This window comes from Henningerozyma blattae, chromosome 10, assembly GCF_000315915.1.
Source record: "Henningerozyma blattae CBS 6284 chromosome 10, complete genome".
In the NCBI taxonomy this organism is placed as follows: Eukaryota; Fungi; Ascomycota; class Saccharomycetes; order Saccharomycetales; family Saccharomycetaceae; genus Henningerozyma; species Henningerozyma blattae.
The window spans coordinates 276,757-290,275 of record NC_020194.1 but is presented as its reverse complement, the minus strand read 5'-3'; the positions used below and the strand labels follow the sequence as shown (position 1 = coordinate 290,275).

Sequence of the window (13,519 nt, the reverse complement as noted above, 5' to 3'; positions counted from 1 at the left end):
ATTTTCTAGTCTCAAAGTATATTTCCATCAAGAACTTGTTGTAATTTAAAGAGAAGAAAAAAAAAGATAGAAACCAAGGATAAGGCCTGCGTAAAGATACGACCTATTTCTGCTCTAATATTGTTTAACGTGACTTATAGATTATAGAGAGGTTATCAATAGTAATAATAGAAATATATATATACAAACGAAAATGACTACAGAGTTTGCAAATAACATGCCAACTGATGCTGTTCAAATGACTAAAGCCACGGATACACTCCATTTTATAGATGATTCTACTCTTACTACTCAAGAAGATTCGCTAAAAGATGGTCATGACACTAATGACAATGAGCTAAGCGATAAACACAAGATCATTGCTCCTTCTATTGATCAAGTCACAGAGGATCCTAATGAACTACGTGTGTCGAGAGGGAACCACAGATATTTTGGCATTAATGAGAAGACAGATGACATTAAATTTATTTCCACAACAAATTACAAAGATGTAAAAAATTTGAAATGTTCTAATTGCCAGGAATATGGACATTTTAAAAAAAATTGTCCCCACATCATTTGCTCTTATTGTGGTCTAGTTGATGACCATTATTCTACTCATTGCAAGAAAGTAATGTTCTGTTCAAATTGTAACCAAATGGGACATTATAGATCTCATTGTCCTGAAAAAATTATCTATAAAAATTGTTCGACTTGTAATAGTAAGTTACATACTGAAGACAGATGCTCGTCGATTTGGAGATCGTATATTTTAAATCGTTCGAATGACAAACATGATCCAAAGACAAAAGAAAAGAAAAAACTTGTGTTACCAATGCATTTAATCTTTTGCTACAATTGTGCTTCCAAAGGCCATTTTGGTGATGATTGTCCTAAGAGAAGATCCTCGAAAGTTCCATTAGATGATGGTAGTGCGTTTACAGGCAAGAATTTATCTGATGATTTAAAGAAGCAATATTTCCAAAATTTAGAGTCTAAGAAAAAAGATGATTATTATTATGATAATTATAATAATTCAAACGCATACTCATATCAAAATCATGGGGACCATAATTTGGACTATTATTATAACAATGATCGCTATCCTAACAAGAATAATTTTGATAATTATACTAACAATACTTCAAATAACCTACCGTACTCTCCAAACAATTATCTAATAAATAATACTACTCAACCTGAATTTACAAATTTCTACCCACCTCCCAATCAATACAATCCTAATCCAGCTTTTCCTCCATCTCAACAACACTTTGCCAATAACAATACAAATGCTTATATGAATAACAATGATATGTATTTCAATAATAACGATCCATATTTAAATAATAACGATCTATATTTAAATAATAAGGGTCCATATCATTATCAACACTCATATGAATCCTATCAAAATCAAACAGCTTACATGGACGCTCCATACACAAACAATACGACTTCTTATAAAGCTAACCAGTATTATAATGGCAACACAACAGCGGCCCCAATTATGAATAACAACAATGATAGCAACTTACATTATGGCAATGATTATAGATCTATACCATCACAAAATTCAAATTTATATTATACAGTTCCCAACTCTTATTCAAACGGTAATAATTATATTAAACCTACCTATTCTTCAATTCAACAACAATCAAATTATAGAAGTAACCCATCTAACTATTCAGAAGATCATTTTAACCAAAATTTTGGCGATGGATATAATTATAATAAGCGTAAAAGTGAAATAAATTATGATGATGAAGAAATTGGCCAAGAAAAAGAAAAGGTAGAGAATCCCAAGAAAAGAAAATATGTAAGTAGAAAAGGTAGAGAATTGAATTTAAAACGCGATTATTCAATTTATAGTAGTAATAATAATGCCGCCATGAACAACAATAACAATAGCAATAATAACAATAACAATAACAATAACCATAATAACCATAATAATAATAATAATAACAATGATAATAAAAATAATAATAAAAATAATGATAATGGTTCTCAGTTTGTTCTCGCCCCCACGAGAACTGGAACTCTTGACTAGTTAATTAATTATTGTAAAATTTACTTCGATTATTTATATTCTTGTTTATGCAAAACTTAATCATAATTCCTAATCTCTTATTATATTAATTTATAAGGTATACACTACTATCATCTTATTGTCTTACATTTTCTTTTATATTTACATAAAAGAAATAATTCTTCATAATATATAAATAAATCTATTATCACATTTTTTTTAATACAATTTTTAATGAATAATTGAAAAAAACCCTTTCTGGATACAATTTTTATCAACGTTCTAACGTAAATGTAGCTAAATTTATAACATGCATCAATGCTATGAAGGAGTTCTTACAAGCTTATCCTTTATACTAAATGTCCATTTATTATTTTTAGAATTTCCTAAATGAGCAATAAATCATTAAGAACGAGCTCATCGACTTTTTAAAAGATTCAAAAAATCTGGAATTCTGAAAAGTACAATAAAAATAAAATAAAGTTACAGGAAAAATTATACACAACAGCATATATATATTCTTTCCGTTACCTTACACTATCTGAGGACACTGATACGACAAATAATTTTTATTCTATAGAAGCTGATTTTAAAACTATGTCTGATGGTACTGTGGAAATCATCCCAATTACTTTCCCATATGAACTAGAAGCTCATATCACTCCTGATATATCCTTACAAAAACATCTTTCACTAGGCTTAAGACCAGACTTAAGAAAGCCAGAGGAATTTAGAAGTGTTAATAGCGTTAACAATTTAGTATCCAGATATTCAGATAACGAAAAATTTTCTTCAACTACAACAAACAATATTTTGGGATCTAATGTTTTAAAATGCGGAAATACGACTATTTTAACCACCATTACTGGCTCAATCGTCGAAGAAAATCAAACAACTGATGAAGATGATTTATTACACACCTTAGAAGAAGAATCGATCGAGAAAGAGCGTCAGAGGAAACAAATATATAAGTATTTACCAGTTTATCCTCAAGTTGAGATTCAACGAGGCCAAAAATTCCGTGGCCCATCTTTAGAAGACATGACCACATCCTACAAATTATATGAAAATATTTTACACTCAGGTATTATAAACAAAGAAGCTTTAAGGATTAAGTGTGGTGTTCGTATAAATTGTGTCAATGAACAAGGTAAAGAAGAACTAAAAATTATCTACCCAGATGAAAATAACTTATCTTCAACAGATTTACAGAATGTACAATTTCCAGAAAAGAAAAGATGGTCTTATATCTTATACGCAAAAATTGTTGTATTAGGCTGTACTGGACCAGCATTTGACCATTGCTGGAATTCTTTGATATATGCTCTACAATCAACAAGATTACCAAGAGCCTTTATTGATGAACGTGGTGTTAATCTAAAGATGAATATTAGAACTCATGGTAGAAGTGTTACAATTAGAGAAACTTATGATTTATTATGTGATTCAACAAAGTCCATCAAATTAAATATTAATGATTCTGCAATTGGATTTTCTTCAAATTTTGGTATATTAAGTATGGATCCTGTCCTATCAATGGATGATGATGAAGATGATGAAAAAATAAAACAGAATGTAGAAGCTCCAAACGCTATTCTTTTAGCTGATTTAGATACTTCAATGGAAGAAGAAAATATACGATCTACAATGTGTATTATTAGAAATGATTCTGAATCATTGAAACACGTCAATCTATCTGGTGGGGATGCCAAAATATCACTGGAGATACTTAAAAAAGCTTTATTGTTATCTAAGTTAAGATCTAAGGATCTTTCTGCTGTTGGCAGTAGCAAAAATTAAATAGTCGTATTATATTGACGTTAACTGTTAATGCATATAATTTTTTTATATATACATTTATTAAAAATTTACTGTAAATTATTTCATTTAATTTTCTCAATACATAAGAAATCGATCTGATCATAGCCTTAAACTGACATGATAGTTTTTTTTCATTTATTACTTTTGATATTAATAACTATTGTGATAAGAATATCCTAATAGTGTGCTATAGTGACATTTATATATATATACGAGTGCTTGTAGTAGTAGTAAAAAAATATCAAACTGACTTCGAAAAAATTGTTAAAACAAAAAAATAAATAAATGGAAGTGCATGATAATATTAAATTTATAACACATAAAGGATACTAAATATGAGAAAAAAAAGTAGAAGTTAATTTAAAGAAGTGCAATAACTTATTGATAAAATAATTAATGAAGCATCTTAAGGGTACAAAAATTAATATGAAACCAATTAAAAAAGAAAGATATAAAGATGAAAGTCCAGAATAAGAGGGAAAGTTGTGATAATGATAAAATTTTGAATTGGGAAAACATTAAACTTAAAAGCTTTTCTTTTTCGTCTAATATTTTATTTAAGATTACAGGATAATGATTGATCTATTGAGAAATGCAGATGGTATTTTTTTTTGTGTGTTTTTTGCTATGCTTAAAATTTCATTTTTTAGAATAGATCAATCATAATATTTGAATGGATTTTATGAGTAAAAAGCCAATAAAAATAATAAATACATTGGAAAAAAAAAACTGAACGTCTATTTAAGCTCATTTTTTCTTTCTATCAATTGGTTCTGGGGAGTGGGAAGGAGAAGGAGTTGGTGTTTTTTGTAAGTCAACGTTAACATACTTGTTGACTTTAGCAGCAACACCACCACGAACACGATTAACAACTCTACTTTTCTTAGTTCCTTTATGTTTGTAAACTTCAATGTAAAATCCAATAAACAAAAATAAATACGAGGAGATGATTGCACAACCAGCTAAAGTGGCAGGTGTAGAACCAACACAATCACCACAATGTGGAAAAGATGGTAAATACATATGGATTATCTTTTGATAAACAGCAAAATAAATGAAACTGATATCTAAGATAAATTGTAAAATTTGAAATCTTGTAACCCATTCTTTCCACCATACTCTAATACCACTTGAGGCTAAGAAATAGTACCAGTACATCAAACAATGAACACCCAAATTCAAAGTAATTGGAACCCAAGAGATTGATGTTGTACCAACTAATTGAGTGTAACATAAGAGCGCAGTGGCACCATGATGATAAGTGTGTAAAAATGTCAAATTTTTGTGTTTTAAAGTTAAAAAGACGGTGTCGATGAATTCGTAAAATTTAAAGATATAGTTCATGTAATATAAGGTTACCATAGGTTGAGTCCAAGCACCGATATTACAAATAGCATAATAAAAACCATTGACAGCAATCATTGGAATCAATTGTTCAGTCATCAAGGCCAATAAGATGAATGAACCTATTGTTAGGATAAGATTATGTAATTGACAAATTCCATGTAATTTTAATGGTTTTGTATTTCTCAGAAGAAACCTACCTCCAAATATGATAATATAATAACTTAGAATAGCTAATGAAACTTGTGGTAATTCACTTAAAGGTAGTTTACCAGGTATAAATTCAAATTCATGTGGAACCAATCTACCATTTGATAGTTTAATTACCAAAAAATCGAAGTTTTCCCATAGTGAGATGTTAAAGAATGGACGTTCGATTGTTGGATAATAATTCCTCAATACAAAACTTTGTTTGACGGTTTCCTTAATAACAGGAGCAACCTGTGTGGCATTAAAAGTAGTAGTATTAACCATTGGTTAACGTGATAAGAATTATAATAATTGATAATATGTAAGTTGTAAAATAGAAGAATCTATAATAGACGCGAAGTGAATAAAAAAAATAATAATAAATAAAAGTGAATAACAAAAGTTCAATCAAAAAAAAGAAAAAAGATGTAACTCAATGATGAATTCCTTGACGAAGTGCTGATATTATGTATTATATTATAATAATTTCTTTCAGTAGTGTTCGAAAATCCTGAATGGTTCTTAAGAAATTTCGAATTTAAACCACAATTATAATATAATGTAATTATAACGTTAATATATTATAATATAATGAATTTGAAAATAACTGATATTCAGCGTTGTATTGATAACCAATTGAAAAAAAAAATAATTTTCAATCTACTGTTTCTCAGGTGGAAATGACGTAAAACCAAATCAACCAATAGTAAATATCATATTGAAAAATTGCAAATAAACAAATTCTGATAAATATCAACAGCAAGAAAGTAAACAAAAAAAAAATTCATAAAATTTTAACAAACAAAATAGTAAAGATAAACATAATCCCAAATAAGAGAAATTTTTTTGTAAAGCTGGTTTATGGGAATTGGGTAAACAAAACGCCATTAAAGTTTCATTAAGAAAAAAACTGCCAGAAAGTTGGAAAAAAAATTTTCAAAATTTGCCTACATGGGCCCCTAGAAGACCGCGCGAGGATCATGTAATTTTTCATTTTCTTGATTATAGGGTACAGGAATAGGAGAAAGACAGAACATCTTGAAAAACACAAATGTTGTACTGGGTTAATAATGAGAAAATTAGATAGAAACGCCTAGAAAGGTAGTGCAGTGAACTGACTTAAACCATTCTCAAACCTAAAAAGATAATAAGGACAATCAACCTCAGAAACGGGAGAAATGGCCAGAAATAGAATTAGTAGGCAAATTGTATAGATTTTTTATTCACCAATTTTACTTGTTCTAGGTAGAATTAAAAGTATCAATTACCATAAAATACAAGCTTACCATCATAGAAATTAGGAATAGGAGAAACTAGCTTTGATAAAAGGAAAGGGTTGTCGAATCGTTATTTTGTCTCAGACGGAAGAGAAGAGACAGAGTGAGACTAATGTTACAAATTTATAGGAGAGTGTTACAAAGCAGGCGACCAGCGCAAAGAGCTTCCCAATTGGATGAATGAATGCCCTAAGCTTGGAAACCAATAGTTAAAAATTTTTTAAAAAACTATAGCTAATAAAGAAAATAGATCAAAAAAAGGAGCATGTGCTAAAGTATGCGGGGAAAAAAGAATTATGGATTGAGAGACACAAGCTTGTAGTGAGTGTTCCTGTTATAAGTGCAATATACATTATTTTCTAGCAACAAAGAGCAAAATAAGTTGCTTCAGGTTACTTCAAGAAAAGAACCAATCCTTATTTTTGGATTCTAGGCGTTGAAGTCGATGGTGAGTTAGCTGCAGTAGGATCTATTCCTTCTGGTGCAGAAGCAACCGCTGCAAGCGCGGCTAATGGATCAAGTGAGAAATTCATTTGCATTTCATTAACGTTAGAAAGAGGTCTTGAGACACTTGTATTTGTAGTACCAACATTGCTGTTATTAATGGTATTTACATCATTTGTAGAACGAGGGATTTGATTTTGCAAAGGTAACATACCATTGTTGTTATTTGTAATAGTATTATTAATGCTCATATTCTTGTTTAAATTAGAAGTAGTCGAAATATTAGGAAGGTTAGGTATCATTCTTGTAGTAGACGTGACGTTATTAACACATTCAGAGCGTATATTACTAGATATTTGACTTGTCGGTAATTGGGATGCTGATAGCCTGGTAGATTGTAATGGCAAGACATTCCCACTTTCCTGGTTTAATAATAATGAAATGGAATTCGATTTGATATTTTGCTTCCTTGGCAGCTGAGGCTCTTGCAAAATTATATGTGATGGCCCGCTGGCAGCAGGTGCTATCATATTCGTGTTAGCCGTTGTAATAGCTGATCCATCTGGACGTGATATTGTTGAATATGGAGAACGTATAGGTACAGTAGGGCTAATATTACCATTCATACCATTTGAAATAGGAGACATAGGTTTTGCATTAGTTGAACTTGAATCAGGGGTAGTCCTCACAGTAGATTGATGGAAAAATGATGGCAAACGAGGTTGATAATATGATTCAGTATCTGTATTTAACAAACTAGTAATACTATTACTCATATGATCTTGATGTAAATTGATTCTTGGTGGTGCAACTTGCACTTTCAAAATGTTTGAAATCTTGGGAACAGTTGATGCAGGTGGTACACTGGAAATTAGATTAGTAGATCCTGAGCTTGGTGAAGTTTGAGGATATTGAGACGGAGTTTGATGTTGAACTAATGGTGAAGCTGAAGCTGAAGTTGAGGAGGAATTTGAGTAGCCTTGCTGCTGAGGTAGGCTGTGTGGTTGAGATTGAGGAGGTAGTTGTGCAGTTAATTTCTTGTTATCTACAGGCTTAGTGCCAAATTGAAACGATGGTGAAGTGGGTGCAGGAATAGCTGATTCTGTATTTAGGGTAGATATCCTGGAAAATAGATCTTGATTTGTGGCCGGTGGTTCAAAAGGCTTCGAGCTTAATGAATCTGGTGTCAATGAATTAGTAGAATTTTCAAGAGGACTTGTAGCAGGGTTACGATTTAAGAAATATCCTACGGTTGGTTGTTGTTGGGATGGAATTGATAAAGGCTGTTGAGGTACATGCATAGAATTAATAGCTGTGACAGGTGATTGTGATGTAATTTGTCCAACCGGTTGCACAGGATAAGATTGAACAGCTGCATTTATGTTCATGTGTTGTTGAGTTGGAGATGAAAATGGTACGTTTGTTGTACCAGAAGTAGTGTCGTCCGCTTCAGAATTACCACTAATAGCTTCTTGAGAATGAGTAGAATGTAACTTTTTGATTTGATCTGCTTTACCAACAATTTGCTTCCAACCCAGTTGGTTACAATTTCTTTGATAGTAATTTTTCACCATAGTTGCGGATTTCGTATTTAAGGCGGATGAGATTAAGGACCAGTCAGAACCAAACTTTTTCAACAATTCTGGGAACATATTTGTTTCTTTGACACTCCAGTAACTAGATTTATGATCTGGATTATGCTTATTTCTTTTTCTAGCGTATTGATTATCACCCATAGATGGCGATGAAGTAGTTAAATTCTTAGGCGAATTTGTTAGAGGATTACTAGAGTTGGCAGAATTGGTAAATGATGCTACTTGAGGCATAACTGGAGTAGTTATTGGTGTGGGAGTGGTTGTTATAGAATTATCCAATAAATCGCGAATTCTTTTGCCCGTAAAGTTTGATTCATTTCCAGAATTTTCACTTATAGCAATTTGGGGTGAAGTAACTGAAGTATCTGATGTTGTATTGACATTTGTCAAATTATTAGTCATATTTGGAATTGAAGTTACATCATTCTTCACAACAGACTCTTGTGTTGGTAGTTCTGGTGTTTTACTTTTAGCTGGAATATTTGATGTGATATCTTGATGAGAAGTGTTTGTATCTGGTGTCTTATTAATAATAGGTGTAATAGTTCCATTAGTAATAGGAATAGGTTCAATATGTGTATCAGTTGCGGCAATGGGAGTATCGTTACAAATGGTACGCTGCGTAATGACATCATTTGGTGATTTTTGGGAAGCAGATGAGACAAAATGCCTATCGTTGTAAGATGCATATTCGATAGTTGGAGGTGTAATGGCATTGGCAGAAATAGAAGGTGAAATTGTTGGCTGAGATATGGCTTCAGTAACTGGTACTATTGGTACAACAGGATCGGCCACGATAGTAGAAGTAATAGGAGTATTTGAAGGTTCAAGTTCTAAAGATTGGTTTATTACATCAATAGATGAATTTGAAATATCATTTACTGAAGTATTAGCATTATTATTTGAAACCACACTATTATTGCTTTTTTCCTTTTTCTTGATTTTCCGTTTGGCATTTGCAATATTCTTGCGCTTCTTATTCTTTTCTATGATCAATTGTTTATAATTGACTTCCTTCTTCGTTTTATAATAATGTAAAACACAATCTTCTGGAGACCTCTTGAAGTTCATTAAATTCGAAATCTTGCCAAACTTTTTTGGATGGTTTAAATATGCTTCAAGGAATACTTGGTGTTCAAGGTCTGTAAAATTATCTACACCATCGGTTAAAATTCTAGAAGCCCACTTATTTTTATTTGTGACTAAGTTATTGACATCTTGAAATCTGAGTCTAAATCGTTTGATTGGATTTTGAATCAAATCTGGAATTTTTGCAGCTAATTGTTGATGCTTGTAATCAGGATCAATCTGTAATAAAACATTTTCAATGTCTTCGTCATCCACAAAATCTGCTCTGTTTCTTCTTCTTGTTAAGGATATGGAAGATGATGAATTATTTGTTTCCATTTCATTAGAATTATTGTCATTATCGTTATTTGTAGTAGAATTATGAAGACTATCATTAGAATCTTCTCTTTTATTATCTCTATCTTTATGATCTGATTTTGATTTCCGAGAGGAGCTATTTCTTTGTTTTGATTTTTGGACAGAATCTAATTCATCTTTACGTAATTTATCTGATAAATCTTTCAATACTTGATTATTGTCATTCCAATTTTTATTTAACTCGTTCAAGTATTGATATTTCAGTTTTAAATTTAATGAGTATAGTTTTTTATTTAATTTTAAATTTTTCCTCAATAGAATATACTTTAAAGTATTATTGAATTTCATAATATTTTTGTTAAAAAATGAATATTCAGATAATGAATTGATAGTTAATTTGGAAGTCTTTGGTAAATATTTTTCATTAATTATTTGAATATCATTTTTCAAATTTTTCAAATACCATAATTTAGTTTCAATTTCATTCATTGGAAAAATACACGAGGAAATTTCTCTTATCGGTGGAGGATATGGTGTGGGTGTATCAATATATTTTTGTAACTTTGGAATGTCCATTTCAAGTAATTTATAATCTGTTAAATATTCATAATCAGAAGATGACTTTGAAGGGTTTTTATTAATGTCTATAAGTTTTTTAGAAGATTCATCTTTTTTTACAATAATATCTTGACCTGCTTTGGTATCTTCTGTTTCTTCTCCCATTTCTATATCACCATCTTCATCTTCATTATTATCGTCAGTATGTTTAATATCTTTATTTTCTGTAGGTTGTGGGCATTGTGCCCAAAGGAATTTTGGATCCAAATCTGTAGTATCTGTATTAAGGGGCGATATGCTTGCTTTATCTTCGATAGCATTCTCAGACGAGCTTACTTTATCTGGGTTGTTTATTATTTGCATTTCATTAATATCATCTTTCTCAGTCTCGTCTACCTTGATATCTGTTTTGGGCTGCGGAGTTTCTACTTTTGTATCTTCTTTTAATGACTGTTCAGTTGTTATCGAAGCAGATTTGGGGGGTTCACTAATTTGAGATTCATTTTTAAGCGGCTCATTCAATTCTATAGTATTATTTGATTTGGAAATAGGGGTTGTTACAGTTGAATTTGAAGAAGACGAGCTATTTGCACTTGTAGTTACATTTGGCGCTGTTGTATTAAGCGAAATATCATCAGTTGAATAAGGCCTTTTAATCGGAGATATTATTGAATTGTTTATCCCATTACTATGAATAACATTATTGTGTAAAGAGGTATTTGATGGAGTTTTATTTTTTTGCAAATGAGTTGTTGACGAAGGCTTATTTTTATTGGTAAGAAATGGATTAATTAGATTTGGATTATTAATTGGTGAGGCCTGGCTATGATTAGATGAATAATTATCATAATCTGTTGATATTTGATTATTTGAATACTTAGGATTATTATTATTATTATTATTAGTATTATTAGATGATAAAGTATTGTTATTATTATTATTTTTAAAATTAGGTTTCCAGTATGGTCTTGGAGAATTATTATTACGATGACGATATCTATTATTACTAATCATTGATGAGTTTGAGCTTTTATAATAATTTAAAGAATCTAATGATGAGGAAGGAGGTATATTACCTGATATCATGCCCGATATATTATTATCCACCGATCTTGGTCTAGTAAATGATTTATTATACCGGCTTGATGTGGGATGGATTGTATTGATATTGGTAGAAGATGTGGAATTCCCCGAATACCTTGAATAATGATCAGCACCGGCAGAAAAAGGAGTATCATTTTCCACAGACTTATACCTACTAGTACCTGTGGTGATGGGTGCCATAGTATTATTAATATTATTTGAAATTTTTGTATTATTGTTTATATTACTGTGGAGATTATTATTATGCGAAGTAGTAGGTCGTGAATTTGGTCCGTACCTTGAAGTCGGCTTTGTACTGGGGACTGGTGTATGATTACCATTTGTTATCGGTATCGAATTTGCAGATGAAGTGGGTATACTTTGATTACCAATCCTTTGAAATAAATTATTTTTCGATTTATTATTAATCGAATGGTTTAAGTTCGGATTTGAATAATGATATCGCTTCCTACTTGTAATATTCATCAACGAGTTGTCCATAGTGTTGGTACCATTACTATTCAGTTCGTTAGCATTACCATTGCTGTTGTTATTATTATGCGACCCTCTGTAATAAGAAGGTATCGGATGATGTACCATTTAAGAAAAATAAAGGAGTAGATACGGAGATACAATCTAATCGTGAATGAAAGTTCGTTTAGCTATTCGTATTAATAATAGATAGCGGTGTGCTTGTAACCGTCTATTCTGTACTGTCAATTTGTAATATTCAGTGATGAATTATCTATAATCAGATGAATAACAAAATATAATATGAAGTTCCTTATCAAAATGAAAATGATATAACTAAATTCTATATCGAAATATTCTTCTGTTTCTAATCTTTAAATTTTATCTCTTGTTCTTTCTAGGAAATGAATAAAAATTATATATATATAAAGGAGAATCCAGGAGAATTTAGTAATCAAATTTTTCAAAATAGGTATACCTAATGTACTTGTGTTTTTTATTTATTTTATTTTTTATTTTTTGCCTCTCTTCAAATTGATCGTTATTTTTTTTTATTTTTTGGTTGATCAAATAAATAAATTCTAATTTATTTAATTTTCCTTTTCGATTTTTTTTTTGGTTAAATTATTAAAAGAGCGAAAAAAATAAGATTATGGGAAACTTTATGTCATGCAATACGGACCGAACACGTGATGAAAAAATCATCCGAAAATTGAATTTATTTTTTTTCTTTTTTTTATCTATTTCTGAGAAAAAAGTCGGTAGTTCGAATCTCCGAAAAGTCAAAATGACTATAACCGAAATGTTAAATAATCATTCTTAATAAGCGGTAAACAAACTTTTAAACTATGATAAAACCGTCATATACCGTTGCAGATATATAATTTCATTAATGATTTGACCATTCTAGCACTAGATCATAGTGGGAACTCCCAGCCGTGACTGTCACACCTGGTATACAGTAATAACTCGTAGAAATTTCGTGAATCGACGGCTAGAAAACCTCTTGAAATGGCATTTTTTTCAACAGCATTAGATGATTCTCATCTATTTTCCCTTGTACTGATTATTTTCTCTTAAGAGCAAAGTGTCTTTAGGTTTCAATAGCCGCCCACTCTTTCCTGTTACCAATGCCCAGAGGTAGCTCTTTGACCTCTCCCAACTTTTCCAGCGGGCACCAGTTTTGCCGCAGTGATTACCCGGCTGACCTCCACCGTTCGAGTCGTGGCGGCAACTTCAGGGTTTTTTTTATTTTTATTGTATTTTCTTTGTCGCGATCGACGGGGATCTGGAGGTCGTGTTGAATTACTGTTTTGGGTCACCGGGATAGACCGCCG

At 30.9% G+C, this 13,519-nt stretch overlaps 4 protein-coding genes across 4 annotated transcripts; 2 read left to right on the top strand and 2 right to left on the bottom strand.

Annotated features, from left to right (window-relative positions):
• Positions 1-238: 238 nt before the first annotated feature.
• TBLA0J01250 (zinc finger CCHC domain-containing protein) lies at positions 239-2,035 on the top strand (the record flags this gene model as incomplete). Its single annotated transcript, XM_004182593.1, has 1 exon — positions 239-2,035. The coding sequence occupies one exon, from the start codon at positions 239-241 to the stop codon at positions 2,033-2,035; it is 1,797 nt and encodes a 598-aa protein (XP_004182641.1).
• Positions 2,036-2,611: 576 nt separating this feature from the next.
• On the top strand, positions 2,612-3,814 carry RRP43 (exosome non-catalytic core subunit RRP43; the record flags this gene model as incomplete). The annotated part of the gene is made up of 1 exon (XM_004182592.1): positions 2,612-3,814. The coding sequence occupies one exon, from the start codon at positions 2,612-2,614 to the stop codon at positions 3,812-3,814; it is 1,203 nt and encodes a 400-aa protein (XP_004182640.1).
• Positions 3,815-4,582: 768 nt separating this feature from the next.
• TBLA0J01230 (elongation of very long chain fatty acids protein) lies at positions 4,583-5,653 on the bottom strand (the record flags this gene model as incomplete). The annotated part of the gene is made up of 1 exon (XM_004182591.1): positions 4,583-5,653. One exon carries the CDS (start codon positions 5,651-5,653, stop codon positions 4,583-4,585), a length of 1,071 nt encoding a protein of 356 aa, XP_004182639.1.
• A 1,408-nt stretch (positions 5,654-7,061) lies between these two features.
• On the bottom strand, positions 7,062-12,311 carry SNT1 (Snt1p; the record flags this gene model as incomplete). Its single annotated transcript, XM_004182590.1, has 1 exon — positions 7,062-12,311. The coding sequence occupies one exon, from the start codon at positions 12,309-12,311 to the stop codon at positions 7,062-7,064; it is 5,250 nt and encodes a 1,749-aa protein (XP_004182638.1).
• Between the last annotated feature and the right edge of the window lie 1,208 nt (positions 12,312-13,519).